The sequence below is a fragment of the Marmota flaviventris genome, chromosome 11, assembly GCF_047511675.1.
Source record: "Marmota flaviventris isolate mMarFla1 chromosome 11, mMarFla1.hap1, whole genome shotgun sequence".
Lineage (NCBI taxonomy): Eukaryota > Metazoa > Chordata > Mammalia > Rodentia > Sciuridae > Marmota > Marmota flaviventris.
The window spans coordinates 69,016,951-69,032,401 of NC_092508.1; the positions used below are offsets into that span (position 1 = coordinate 69,016,951).

At 36.4% G+C, this 15,451-nt stretch overlaps 1 protein-coding gene and 1 long non-coding RNA gene across 3 annotated transcripts in view; one reads left to right on the forward strand and one right to left on the reverse strand.

Moving 5' to 3' along the window:
* Positions 1–495: 495 nt before the first annotated feature.
* Positions 496–11,554, reverse strand: LOC139707651 (uncharacterized). Its single transcript, XR_011709117.1, has 3 exons — positions 11,471–11,554; positions 4,272–4,327; positions 496–557 (listed from the first exon to the last, which is right to left on the reverse strand). It is a non-coding gene; the product is annotated as an uncharacterized lncRNA (long non-coding RNA).
* Positions 11,303–15,451, forward strand: part of Ifih1 (interferon induced with helicase C domain 1) — a 55,899-nt gene continuing 51,750 nt past the window's right edge. For both annotated transcript variants that reach the window (XM_027937936.2, XM_027937937.3), the window contains exon 1: positions 11,303–12,093. In XM_027937936.2, coding sequence (XP_027793737.1) covers positions 11,641–12,093 — 453 coding nt within the window. In that variant the 5' untranslated portion in view covers positions 11,303–11,640. The remainder of the gene's footprint in view (positions 12,094–15,451) is intronic.

Here is a 15,451-nt window from a genome sequence, read left to right on the forward strand (position 1 = left end):
AAAAAAAAAACATGATGGCACGTTCAAAACACAACAATAAAAGGGTTGTCATACAGTCACTATTTACAAAGTTATCCACATAGGTAAGAGACACTGATAAGGGATGAAAAAGCATTCTCTTAAAACACTGAGGCACTAGTACCACCCTTGGGCTGATGGTACAAGAAGACAAGGGTGCAGTTACTGAAACCTGGATAAACTTGCTATATGAAGAGTCTCCATGATATATGACCTTTAATGCAGAGATGCAGGCTGAGCCAGATGACATGAATTTGAGAGAAGAAATTCCAAAACCTCACCCTTCTCCCTGCCTTTGATCTCCTGTCAGTGCTTCTGTTGGCTAAACCTGATCAGAAACCAGAGGAAAAGGAAGTAGTTGATAAAAAGGTCAGTCTCTCAGGGCACAGAGCAATGTAGAGAAAGATGAAGAACAGATCTTCAAGGGCGATTGAAAAATATCAAGTATATTGAAGAAAAAAGAAGTTCTGAAACTTACCTTACAACTCTGCCCCAATTTAACAACTCTTTTAATTAGAGTCTCAACCTATGTAATTATTCTGTAAGGAAAGAAAAGATCCAAATAAATTGCATAAGGTAATATTTATAGAATAATTATATTAAATAGTGCATCAAAATACATGACTGAGCAACTAGGCTATCTAGGAGAGAAAGAGAAGAAAAAAAAAAACTAGATTTTTATCAGCTACCATTGGATTACATACTTGGGCCACATATTCCAAGAGAACTAGGCAACCAGCCCAGGAGAAAGGGAGGAGAAAGGAGGATGTTACTTAGTCACAGAATCTTTATGCAAGAGTTTCCTATAAATTGTCTAATAAAATCATAGTTAATGATATCCAAAAATATAATCAAATGGAAAGGTACAAAAAAGGGTTCAGTTGGAATGTAGGAGGTGAAGGGAAAGCAAGGAACGAGAGACAGGTAAGCAAGAATGAAAGATCAGGCAGAAATACACAGGAGAACTTATTTGACAGAGCTGACAAATAAAGGCCATCTTTCTATAGCCTCTATAGCAAAGAAAGGCAAAACAGACTTGGGTTCCGGGATTTTAAGGGGCAGGCCCAGGAATCAGAGCCCACCAAGTCCTAATGCGGGTAGTTAGGGGTTGGGTTGGTATGAGGGAGTGGTGTGCCTTCTAAGAAAGACCCTTGGGCTGGAAAGCACAACTTTTTCATTAAAATGGCGGCTGTCACTTAAGATTGCCATCCAGATGCTAAGCAAGGACCTTATAGGAGGAAAATATTGGGCATAAGAATAAGAAAGATCAAATAATAATTTACATTAAATTTCCTCAGTAAAGTATTCCTCTGCATATTATTTTAAATAAATCTTTACATAAGTTGAGAAAGGCTTTGAGGAAAACAAGAGTGATAGCTATTGGAAAGGCATGAGCCTAAAATATGTATATCAGATTTTAACCATATCATGAAGATAATAAATTAGTATCAATGCCAGAGTTGGAACGAATTTTACTGATTATTTTAAACTTTATTAATACAGATTTTATTAATTCACATACACAGTCTGACTTCAAGAGAAGTCAGATTGATTCTAGTTATTCTCTTGAAGGAATCATAAAACAAGCATATTCTGGATTGAAACTGATTCCAACTTTATCTATTGATTTTGAAACATTAGTAACTCAGTTTGAATCTCAGTTTCTCCTGTGAAAAAGGGAGATATTCCCCATTAGTTCAGTTAATCTTTATGTTGTGAAGAAAGCCCAACTCAACATATCTAAACAAGAAAATATATTGACTCATATGACTCACCAGTCTTGGATTCAGATTAGGCTTCTTCTGGTATATCAACAGTTTCTGTCCCTCTCCCTCTTCCTTAGGACAGGAGGGAGGCCCCCTCTCAACCCTTGATTCACAAATTTCCACTTTATCTCTTTGGTTCTAATTGGGGTGCATGACCATCCCTTACTTAATCACCATAACTAGAAGGTGGGGTATATTGATTAGATTAAATTAAAACTGGCCCCAACCCTATAGTTTTCCCCTTCTAAGGAAAAAGGATTTTCCAAAGAAAGTCGATTCATTGAGTGCTGCTTCTGTGTGAGGCTCTACTGCTGATGAGAGGATTCAGAAAGGATGAAGATATGTTTCCTGGCCCTGTGGAGCTTATAGCTTACTGGGAATGGCGGATAAGTCAAATTGAAGTTTCAAAAAAGTGAGGCAAGTGCTGTACCTGTAGGAAAACCCAGGACACCAGGAGATCACATAAGGAAGGTCAGGAAGGTATAAGGTGGGTGTAGTCAAAGTAGCCCTACACAGTCTCGATGCATGTTACCCTGTGCCCTACATATAGGTGCTTCCCTTCTTACCCTCTGACTTTGTAGCAGAAGTACCCTGGGTCCTGAGCAGCTTAATTTAAAATGAATTTCTTTCCAAGATTGGGCAGAGGATTAGTAGCACAGATAATGAGGGAGAAGGTTACCTTCTTTGCTTTTATTTTAAAAAATAACACTTTAAATTATATTTAGGGGAAGCCACTAAAAATATAGATTATCACTTTTCTATTAACTGCCAAAAATTCTATAATTGTACATAGCTACAATTTTGCTTAGTTGATATCAGCTTAATCACTACTAATATAGTTAAGATTTGATAAAGCCCCACAAGGTGGCAGCAGAGGAAGATTCATGTATGGGTAGTAGTACAGAGAAGGCTCAGGAAGGAAACCTCAGAAGGGGATCCCACTTAACTACCTTTCTGATAAGGCTTGAATACAACCAAGATAAAGATTTGGCCTTGACTGCTTGTGTCCACCAGCTCTTCAGAGAAGATATCTTGTTATTCAGATTTCTGTGCATATAATGAGCCTTAGGTAGTTCTCAGCCCCATCAGAGAAATTTATTCAACCTCCAGAAGTCATTTCTTGTTTCTTTTTCTTTCTTTTTTTTTTTTTTGTGTGTGTGAGAAAAGTTTCACTTGAAACATTTTTATAAGTTTCACGATATAAAATGTTAATATAACTCTTAATTCTTAATGAACAGAATGCATCACATTTGTGAGCATATACCATTTTGAAATGACTAAAGCAGTTCTGAGGCATATACTAGATATCACTAACAGTCCATGCCTGCAGCCTTATTTACTTTTGTTTTTCTATTAAAACTATAAGTCATTCATCTTAAAGTACTTTTTATTTATTGATTGATTGATTCCTTTCTTTTTCAGACCCAGGAATTGAACTCAGGGCCTCATTTGTGCTAAGCACATACTCTGTCACTGAGCTACACCTCCAGCCCCCACAATATTACTAAATAGATCATTTGAAGCAATAGAATAATTTAGACAACTTTGTCACTTTCACATAGTGTAAATATTTCCCCATTGAAGTTCTTCCTGCATTCGAGGGAGAAAACAATGAACAAAATGAAATCATCAGTGCTGAAGAAGTTCTAAAAATTTCGACCAAGTTCTAGGAATTAGAAAGGACTATACAAGCTCTGGGGGCCTTTAAATTTAAGTATTCTCAACACAAATACCCATGTAAGCAAATAAGACACATACATATTAATTAGGGAGACAGAGAAGAAAAAAAAATAATTATTTTAGGAGTAAGCAGGAAATATTTTTATAGTGCAGTATAATTTCACGTTGTAAAACATGCCATAATTTGTGACCTCAATAACTAAATGCAGCATCACTTCACTCATTTACCAACATTATCCATACACTCTCATTTACCACAATAGCAGTACAATATTATTGAAACCCCTTTCCCTCACTCTACAAAATGGTAAACAGGTTTCAGAGCCTGTTGGTAAAGTCAGGATCCTGTCTGGAACCCATCTTGCTACTTGTCAAGTGTGTGTGTGTGTGTGTGTGTGTGTGTGTGTGTGTGTCAGTGTGTAAGTCCAAGAAGGCTCTGATTCAATATTTCTATTTTTATAAGAATTCTTTAGACATCATGTTTTGATCTTTCTATACAGAGATTTTCAAACACCTTTTCAAAAATACATAAACCCCAAAGTTTTTAAAAATGAGAGAGAGATTTCCTTTCTTTAGAATAGGGGGCATGACCCAAAGCTTCACCAACTGAGTTTCTGTCCATCACCCTATAAGTTATCTAGCATTAAGGCACACTGAATCTTCTCAGTTTGAACATTGTTCATCTACAGGATAAAAATTTGCAGCAAAATAACTACATTATTTTGGTATGAAATTTGAATTTCTTAATAGTATCCTTAACTTCCCACTTTGTGGTTGGTAAAAGTATAAAAAACTACAGTTACCTACCCAAACAAGAGATGAGTTGCTTCTTCTGTCCCTTGTCTCTTTCCTAAACCTGTAGGCTGAAGAACAACAAAGGGTGTAGGCACAATATGACTTGAGGTAAGCAAGCATTCTTCCAAAGTACCTGAATTATATTCCTTGTACTTGCTACTTTCTCTCTAGTTCATAGACATTAGGTGGCTTTTTCAGTTTAATTATATGTAATCCATTTTTTTTCATTCCATTTTTTCCAAATACTAGATACAAATTTATACTTGAAGAGCTCAAAGTGCTACTGCAATGAATCTACATATTTTATATAATATATAATAGGTTTTATTTGTTCCTAAGCAAATATGTGACATTGTCCAGGTCAATGGACTTGGTGGATGAATGCTCCAAACTACAGCATGTTCCTTAATAAATTTCTGAAAATACATGTCCATTTAATTCACAGCATTAGCAATACTGAATTATAAATAATTCAGAAATATGTCTACAAAACACAATCCAGTTTTTCAAATAACACTGGTTAGGCCCTATGTATGTATGTTTGTGTGTATGTGTTTGCCTACACATACAGTTTTTCTCAGTTACCGATGATAAAAAATATGCCTAAGACTGGGTAATTTATAGAGAAGAGACATCAATTGCCTCACAGTTATGGAGGACAGAAAGCCCAAGATCAAGATGCTAACAACTTCTGTGTTTGGTGAGGGCCCCATTTCTGCTTTCAAGATGATATCTTGAATGATGGTCCTAATGTTAGATAGAAGGACAAAAGGGACCAATCTCAATTCCTTATGGCCTTTATAAGGAAACAGGTCCCACACATGAAAGCAAAGCCCTTGTGGTCTAATCAACTCCTTATAGACCCCACCTCTAAAGGTTGTAATCCTAAAATCCATACTTGTGATATATTTCCAGTCTTTTGCAAACGCATATAGAACAAAAGAAACATTGAATCACCCAACCCATGTACTCCCAACTGAGGTCAAATAAACCAAGGTTCTGCTTTCTTGTCTCAGTCTCACACTACAGCAAGTGACCTTTTAGCAGGTTTGTGTGTGTGTGTGAGAGAGAGAGAGAGAGAGAGTTTGTGTGTGTGTATGCTTTGTTGGTGTTTGACTGTTTGAGATGCCTTTCAGACCCAGTGCTAAAGTACTGTCTAATGCTCCTAAACATAGAAAGGCTTCCATGTGCCTTACAGAGAAAATAAATATGTTAGATAAGTTTTGTTCAGGCTTAAGTTATAGCATTAGTCATGAATAATTTGCTGTTGATGAATTAACAATATATATTAATAAGGCATCTTTAAACAGAAATACATACAAGCCAAGGTAAATGTGACCAGAGGCTCAAAATAACAGAACCCCCAAGGAGAGTGATGGCTCAGTATTCACAATGAACTATTTGGCACAATGGTACAGAACATAACTACTCACTTTCAAGAATATTCTCCATAGGCTAGCAGAAGCTGTAATCCCTGGTTCTCACCTCAGGCTGGACAGTGAGATCACAAGTGGGTTTGAAGGGAAAATTAACTGATGCTAAAGTTTCAAATCATGGAGCTTTTGGTGCAAGGGTTAAACATCTTTCCATGTGAGGCTATTTTGAAGATAGGGCTGAGAAAAAATTTCCTGTAATGTCACCTGGCTCACTTTGTGACCACAAAAAGGGAATCAAGTGTGCTGTTTTGTGCTTCCTCTTGGGAAATACTCTTCAAAAGCAATGTGTATATTAGGAAGATAAAGAAACTGGGAAACAAATTTTCTAGAATTCTTAGGGTCATATTCCAATAAAATGCCTGAAGATCCTGTAGCATTTGTTTACTATCAAAAATCAGAATGTTTTGCTCCTTGTCATTTAAAATAGTTGCACATGAGCTGGGAACAATGCCTGTAATTTCAGGTACTAGGGAGACTAAGTTAGGAAGATAGCAAGTTTGAGGCCAGCCTGAGCAACTTAGCATGATCCTGTCTCAAATCAGAAAATGGAAAGGGCTAGAATGTAGCTCAGTAAGAGAACACTTACCTAGAATGTGCAAGGCCCTGCTTTCAATCCCTAGTACTGAAAAAACAAATGAATATTTGAATACAGACTCCTATGAATATAGATGCATTTATTGAAAAAAAAGCACTTATATGTACAACTATAATATTATAAAATACAACCAAAAACTAAAAAGTAAAGAATCAGGTGAATGAAATAAGATTTTTTTGAATGCAATTTATATAATCTTGTGCATTAATGATAAGCAATATTTTGAATATTTTAAACATATTTAAACAATATTTTAAACAATGTTTCATTTTTAAATTTTTTAGTGTAATTTTTTGTTATTTAGCAATTCTGAAATTTGTTTCAATGTATTTCTATATTTTATTTCAATAGCTCATTCTATAGACCTAATATTCCTAGTCCTACTTTAAGACTATCAGTTGTAAAATTAGCAGGAGAGGAGTAAAAAATATTTAACAATTTGTATACAGCGGGCATGAAGCAATTAAAACTTCCACTTCTCAACGTCTAACCCCACAGTGACCATTGCAGGGTGAAGAAAATGGCAGTCTAATTACATTTGACAAGAGATTGCTCCTAAGCATTTCATTTATTTGTTAATTTGATACTGAAGATTGAACTCAGAGGTGCTTTACCACTGAGCCATCTCCTTGGCCCTTTTGTTTTTCATTTTCAGACAAGGACTCACTATGTCACTTAAGGTCTTGCTAAGCTCAACCTTGTGATCCTCCTGCCTCGGTATCCCATGTCATTGGGAACACATTTGTGCAACACTGTGCCTAGCCAGCATTTAAAATAAAGTAAAAGATGGATAGAGAGAAAGGATGGGAGAGGAGGGGAGAAGTAGGGGGGATAGGAAGGGCAGCAGAATAGAATAGACATTATGATTGATGTATGTACATTTCATGTATGTATTATATGTCAAAATACATTCTACTGTCATGTATGACTAAAAAAAATAAAAATAAAATAAAGATGTTATGTCCACCGAAAAACTGAAAAATAAATATTAAAAACATTTAAAAAATAAAGTAAAAGAAACAAAATCTATGCCTTTGAGGTGAAGTTACCATTTTAACAAAAACACCTGAAAGAAATTATTTTCAAAAGACTTAAGCTATGGTGGAAGAATTTGAAAAATGAATGTTTGAAAAATTACCCACTGAAATATGATTTGTTTGCCAAAACTGTTTGTTATGTAAAAAACAAAACAAACTTTTAATGTGAACACTAGAAACTACAATGTTAACTGAATTGGTAGAAATAACTAGGAAATAATTATCAAAATCAAGTAAACTTAACTAAAACTTTTTTTCCCCTATTATGGGACCATTAATGGTTTGAAATTGAAAGTTAAAATCAGTGTTACTTTTTTTTTTTTTTAAGTATAGTGATTTTTTTTTAGAGAGCGAGAGAGAGAGAGAGAGAGAGAGAGAGAGAGAGAGAGAGAATTTTAATATTTATTGATTCTTTTTTTTAGTTCTCCGTGGACACAACATCTTTGTTTTGTATGTGGTGCTGAGGATCGAACCCGGGCCAGGCGAGCGCGCTACCGCTTGAGCCACATCCCCAGCCCCTAAAATCAGTGTTACTTAATAATAAACATTCCTGATAAATAAGCCTATAAATTTCTTGCAAAAATAAAAGACACTGAGTATAGACTACTTATTATATACAAATTATATATATTGGCTACTTATTATATACAAAACTAAATTATTTCCTTTATAGAATGTACTTTGTTTGAAAGTTGGTACAATCTCTTTTCTTTTATTTCTGTAAGCATATTGGGCTGCCGTCACTTTCTAGGCACATGAACATTTCAAGTCTAGTGATAAGTGCTTTTCGGTCCATGCTTAGAATAGAATAACTTTATGACATGGTATTGGCATTATTATTTTACAACTGAAGTATATTAGGTGATTCTCTTAATCATACAATAATTAGATCGTGCTAACTGTGAACCCTACACTCTGGGCTCAGTCTCTGTGCTTAACCACAACTCCATACTGCTAGGGTAAAAGCATTTAACACTTTAAGTCACATAGAATTGCTCTTTATTGATATATTTTAGTAAACAAATGAAGGACTATCTAAAAATTCTTAAAGATTTTCTCATTAAATTAAATTCATTGTCAATTTCTTTGGAAAAAAATATTACTGCTTCACGTGATCATTATATTCTCATGACAACTGTGATTGTTCCTGTTACTTAAATGTAAAAAATTAAAATGAAAAGTTGGACAATAATGAAAATCAGTTATTCAGGATCTTCCTGAACTACCACAGAAAGAACAAAACACTAAACAGTGTTTTAAAACTGATGGAGGCTGGAAATTATTTTGGTGGAGGAGGCAGGGTATAAACAACAGGCAGGTCCAGAAAAAAAAAGGGAAAGACATAGATCAGCAGCCTTTCCTATCTCAAAAGAGAAAGGAAACTGAAATTCACATTGGGAAAATAAAAAATGAAAGTGAAAGATATTAGAAGAAACCAGACAGAGGAAAATACCCAAAGAAAAGGCAGAAAATAAACTAAATCACCATGCAAAAATATACATGAAGAAAAAAGATTCTTTTTGAGAGACAGGGGCTTGGTTTTTGTTTCTTCAACCTTTCTCCATAAGCGGCCCTATCAAAATAATGGCAGATTCCTGAAAGAGAGATTCCTTTCTATTTCCTTTACTGTTCCTAACACACTCAGTCCACATCACTCAATCCTTATTCAACAACTTCAACTGAGAATGACTATGGATTATTGTTGGTATTATCATGTGATGTTGATAATGACAGGTAAGCAAGGACAGTTATACATGGAAAACCAGACAGAAAAACTGTAGTGTGTATTTTCATCTAGCTCTTAACCATAGTCCTCATAGCATTTATCCTTATCTGACACATTGGATATTTGTTGGTTGCTATTAATTATCTGTCTTTCCACTCCCATTTAGTATGTGGGTTCTATAAAAATAGAAACTTTTAAATATATTATTATTTATTTATTTATTTTGTATTTTTCATTTTATTAACTGCATTTAGAACAGAGCTGATCATAAAGTATTAGTAAATATTTCTTGAGCAAGTGAATGAATGATATAATTTGAATAACAAACACTTAAGCATTTAATTTTGACCCTTTCTCCACCAGGACAACAATTTGCTGGTTAAGAAAATGACACTATCTGTTTCCCCATAGAAAATAACCAATCCCTTCTCTTTCTCCAGTGTTTAGAACCAAAATATAGAAGGATAGGTGCCAGGGAACAGAATGGCTTTTGGTTGATTGGTCAATTTGTGCTTCAACATATTGAATTAAACCCACAGGTAGCTGGCAGGGGTGGGGAGGCATTGGGAGATACATTTTTGCAATAGCCCAAAATGAGATCTTTGTAGACCTAAGAACTAAAATTAGTAAGCTGAATACTTCTGTAGAAACATCAAATTTGATTCTCTTTTATCTAATTACAAAGTCAACTCCCCAAACAAGAAATAATAGAAAATAAAGAAATAGAAAATAAAGAACTCCACAGGGCCAAAGTTCCATTCACTTCAATAATTCTGTGTGCTAGACATCAGGCCAGCTATTAGCTAACTCAATATTCCCATTCAGAGGTGAAATCATCAAGGGCCTCCTATTCATATAGCATTTTACTGGCCACTATACATATGTCCCTTCTTCCATGAGCTTACAGTTCTTTGAAAGAGAATCTTAGTCATATACTATAATTCTAGAATAAAATAAGACAATATGCTGTAAATTGCTTATTTGTGTATTGTGTATGCCTCAGTAAATAAACCTAAAGACTCTGAAATTCCCAAGGTCCAAAGAACCACCAGGCTTCAGTGTACTATCCACATGTCACTGAATATGCTTTGCTAACATTAATTTTCCTAAATATATCTTTGATGGCCTAAATGACTCCTCCATCTACCATGTAATTCCAAACCATGAAGTTATAATCATATACTACTACAACCACAGTTGCCCAGGGCTGCAGAATGCCTTCTAGTAAGCCGCAACCTGAAGCACTTGTGTTTTTGTGGCTTCTGTACTGAAATGAAGCTGCCATTTTTCAGTGTGAATGTCTTTTTTTTTCTCTCATGACATAGACAAATGTTGATGTTTACTACAAGTTGGTACATTAGTTGCTAATTAAGTTCCTAGTTGCTTCAGCCAAAACTTGCTGTATCGAATCCAAGAAAAGAATGGCAGCTATATCAAAAATAAGTTGTTGGGGATTTTGTTTTGTTTTGTTTTGTTTTATTAAAAGAAAGTTATCTATTAAAGAATATGGAGGAACTCACATGCTGGGAAATAGGAAAACTTCAGTCTTGGCTTCCTCCTGAACTGAGTTAGTGGTTAAAGTACTTCTGCATCTGTCATCAGGCCCTGGTCAAGGATATATAAATACTAGCAATCTAGGCCTGAGGAAATCAGGCTATAACTGTTTATTATTACTTATTTTTTTTTTCCCATACTCACACCCAAATTCTTGGCGGAACAAATTAGTTCTTGGGAGTCCAGAGGTCAGGTTTATTTTAGGAAGGGTGCAAAGGTAACTTCCTTCTGGGGTTCTGGGGTTCCTGGATTTTGGGACCGTGTTTTTCTTAGCTTCATCTCCTGGCTAGTCCCTTGCAATTTCACCCTCTGGCTGGATCAGACTTAAGTGCCTTCACTAGCAAAGGGTAATTCCTTTCTGCTCACATCAGGGTCTGGGGCAGTCTCTCTTCATTTTCCACATGGGAAGTCCCAAATCTCACACTTTTCTGCTCTCTACATTTTAGCTGACAAAGGATCTAATTGTTGAGGCAGAACCCTGCTGAGAAGCCAAAACACAGGCCCCGGGGAAGTTTGCCATTGCTTTGCTGTTTTAATGGATCCAAGAAAATTCGCTCTCCTTTGCTATTTCCCATAGTGACCTCTACCGAAGCCATCTCCTAACCCGCAGCGACCAAAGGGTGGCTCCTCCCGGGAAACACACTGCCGGCCCTGGGGCCCTGGAGATTACGTATGAAAAGTCTTTCGAGAAGAGAATCGAAACAGAAACCAGTCCAGCTAACCACAACAACTGCCTGGTGGAAAACAGGACTCAGCGAAGGTATAAGTGTCGCCCTGCCAGAGCCAAAGCAACCCGCCTGTCAGTCGGAACCTGCCGCGTCCGCGACCCGGACACTGCGCGCGCTGCCCACCTGCCTGCCCACCTGCTCAGGCGCCACCGCTCTCTCCTGCCCCGGCCCCGGGTCCCGCAGGCCACCGTGTCGTTGGGCACAGCGTAGAAGACCCTGCCACCTCAAAGCAGCTGACAGCGATACAAACACTCAACTGTGGACCGTCTAGTTGGGAGAATCCTCTCCCTCTCTGAGAAAGAAAGATGTCGAATGGGTTCTCTGCAGACAAGAACTTTCGCTATCTCATCTCTTGCTTCAGGGTCAGATTGAAAAGTTACATCCAGGTAGAGCCTGTCCTGGACTACTTGACCTTTCTGACTAATGAAGTGAAGGAGCAGATTCGCAGGACCGTGGCCACTTCTGGTAACATGCGCGCAGTTGAATTGCTCCTGAACACCTTGGAGAAGGAAGTCTGGTCCCCTGGCTGGACTCGGGAATTTGTGGTGGCCCTCCAGAGAACCGGCAACACCTTAGCGGCCCGTTATGTGAACCCGGATCTCACAGACTTGCCCTCCCCATCTTTTGAGAAGGCTCATGATGAATGTCTCCAACTGCTGAACCTCCTTCAGCCCACTCTGGTGGACAAGCTTCTGGTTAAAGATGTCTTGGATAAATGCATGGAGAAGGAACTGTTGACACTTGAAGACAGAAATCGGGTAGGTGTCAGTTCAGAGGGAGCTGGGCTTTAAGAAAGATTTTTGCGAAGTGGGGATTGCAAATTTTTTTTTTTTAACTTCTGTGGGCAAATCTCGTTCCCTCCTTCTTTAAAAAGAGACGATGTGGGCGCTGGAAAACATAATTTTGAAATTTTAAACACAAAAGAATTAACTTTCTTATCTTTTCACTGAAATAAACTAAAGAACTAACATTAAAGCAGGAATTTGTATTGATAAATACTGTTAATTGAACACTTACTATGTACAATTATAGTAATTTTATATTTGAAATAACCCATGAAGAGTTGTAATAGAATTGTTTCTTTTTTACAGAAGAGAAAACTGAGGTAAGTTAATTTGCTCAACTTCTTCCAGGAAGAGCAGTGCAGAGCTAGATTCATCAAATCCTGATAGTACTGAATTTTAGTTCTTATTTAATGTGGTTACATGGAACAGAGGCAAGCAAACCATAGCCCCAAATCTGAATCCAGTCTGCTACTCATATTTGCAGGCCCAGAAGCTAAGAATAGTCTTTGGGTTTTTGAATTTTTTTTTTTTATTTTCTGTGTTTATAAAGTTTTATTAGAACACAGTTGTGCTCATTTGTTTACATATGTTTTATGACTGCTTTTCACAGTTGAACAGAGACCATATGGCCTGTAAAGTCTAAAATATTTATTATCTGCCCCTTTAGAGTAAAAGCTTTCCAATCTCTGCCCTATATTATTTATTATACCATTTAATCTTGGTTCAAATGAGGAAATTATATAACACACACACACACACACACACACTTTTTTTTTTTCTTTGTTTAACTGAAGTTTCCATGTTCTTTGGAATAAAAATTTGGAGATAATTCACTTGAAGAAATATGTTGCCAGTTGTAGCTTTTCATATTAGGAAAGGAATAGCAGATTTTCATAAAGGTAGCATTTTGATAAGATGAATTTGACAGGTGATGTTACAAAACTTAATGTAATGTTCATTGTTTTTCAATGAATGAAAATATACTATGAAGTATACAAATACTGGCCTACTTGAATGCTGAATTTGTATACTTGAAGTATACAAATGCTGCCTTATTCATGGTTGTAAGTCAAAAGTGTATTTTAAAAGCTTTGTAGATAAATCACCACAAGTCAAGGGTTTTTGTCTATACTATGTTATTATTTTGACATTTTCCTTTTTCTGTTTGATTCATTAATTATGTGTATCTTCTTTACAATGTTCTGGGTATCAGATTAGTTGGCTTTAGCCTGTATTATGAGTTGGTCTTTAATAACTAAAGTTAATGGTCCTTCATAGACTCAACAGCTACAGGGCCTATCCAAAGACTCAACATGCGTTGAATTGTGATGGCCAGTTTTCCCAACAAAGTAAATTACTTTACACTGTTGTCTGTAGCGTTTATGTCATTTTGTGTATTGAGCACCAACTAGAACGCATTATAGTAGTCCAGCTGGATATGACAAATGTGTACATCACTGTGGCAGAATCTTAATTTGGAAGAAAGTATGCAGCCTTCAAGCCAGCTGGAGATGGAAGATGGCATTTCCAGCCACAGTAGCTGTTAGGAAGTCCAGAAGCAACAGAGTCCAGTAACACCACAAAGCTGTTTATGTTTGGTGGGTATGATGTCCCGATTGCCAGTGAAACAGCACTTCTTCTTATTTACTCTAAATACTTCTGCCTATCAGCATCACTTTTGTCTTGCCTGGATTGAATTTCCGCCAGCTACATTTTATCCAAGTTCTTGATTCTGGCAAGCTTGGAGGCAGCTAGCAGTATTGCAAGGGATTTGACACAAAGAAGACTGGGAGTAAAGGGACTTTTGTGTAATGATGGCAGTTGAGGCCAAAGCAGCCCAAACTTTGCCTCAGATTCACATTTCAAAGGAGACTGGAAAGAATGAGGAGCTATTTATTTGAGACTAGGAGTAATAGGGACTCTGTGAGAGACTAATAATTGTGTGTGTGTGTGTGTGTGTGTGTGTGTACATTATCATTTCCAAAATTAAGCTATGGAAACAAGGAGAAGGAAACATTATACTTGGAAGAATCTCTAGTGATGTGGAAATCATCCATGATGTTTATCCAATAGCAGAAAGTATGATGGGACAGTCATGAGAGTTTATAATGGGAAGATGTGGATTTGGGGCTATATTTGCTTTTTACTACATAGACAACTTTGGGAAGTTATTTAAGTTTTCTAATCCTAAATTGATCCAATGACAACGAACATTGTATCTTTTCTTTTTTCATAGTGTTTTAGTCAACATCAAATGAAAAATAGTATTTAGGAAAGAACTTACTATTTTGATATAATTATATTGATTTTATTAACACTCATCTGGTTACATTTCCATATAAAGTTTAAGCTTCAGGGATTTAGGTAAATCTCATGTTGAAATTGATATCTGCTTCTAAAAGTCCCTAGATTAAACTGACTTGAAGGGGAAAATACATCTTTCATTTCCCAAAACCTAGCCAAGACTAGGTATAGGGTTAGTACTTAATAAATACTGATTACTTGATTAATTGCTTGAATTCATTTCCAAAAAATTCTCTGGAATGAGTTGAAAACACACGATGTGTTAGATTGCCTTGTCAGGCATTGGAGAATGAATGGGTGATGTGCATTAGATTTCTAAATGTAGTTTTTGACAGTTTAGAAAAAGATACCAAAAGTTAAGCTCAGCTTAACTAAGTAATCAGGACTTCTAAAAATTGATCTTTTATTTTTATTCTTTACTTGTGTTCCAGTAGACATTTCCTACTTGGACTGTGATTTTAGTTTAGGATTCCTACCTCCATATGCCAGCCCCTTCCCCCAATTAAAGCAGGGATTCTGAAAACGATCTGTGACTTAGTTTTGTGTCCAATAAGTACCCAACAAACCTATTTAGTTTATTGATTTATTCATTCATTTATTGAATTTGTTGAGTGGCATATTTGTGCCAGACAACAAGCTAGTGGGAAAGATAAAGAGAAAATCAGAGACAATGGTTGTGCTAACCTGGAGTTCAAGTTGCAATGTTAGAGTTCATCCTTCCTACCAATAGCTAAGGAACACCTACTGTACTCAAGGCACTATCCTAAATGCTGGAGACACAGCAGTAAACACTAGTTCTTTTACAGATCATTACAACTGAACCATCCCTGTAAGGGAGTGTCCCTGTACTGCCCTGCTTCTTTTAGGGTGCATTGTGACAACTTGGCATACCCATTGATTTAGACAGCTGTGGACTCTGTAACAGAAGTGATCATCTAAACATTTCCACAGAATCTTAATGTAAATCTGAACAACCCAAGAGAGGTACATGTTTCAACCCTGCTCAAAAGAATTTGACACATGTAGT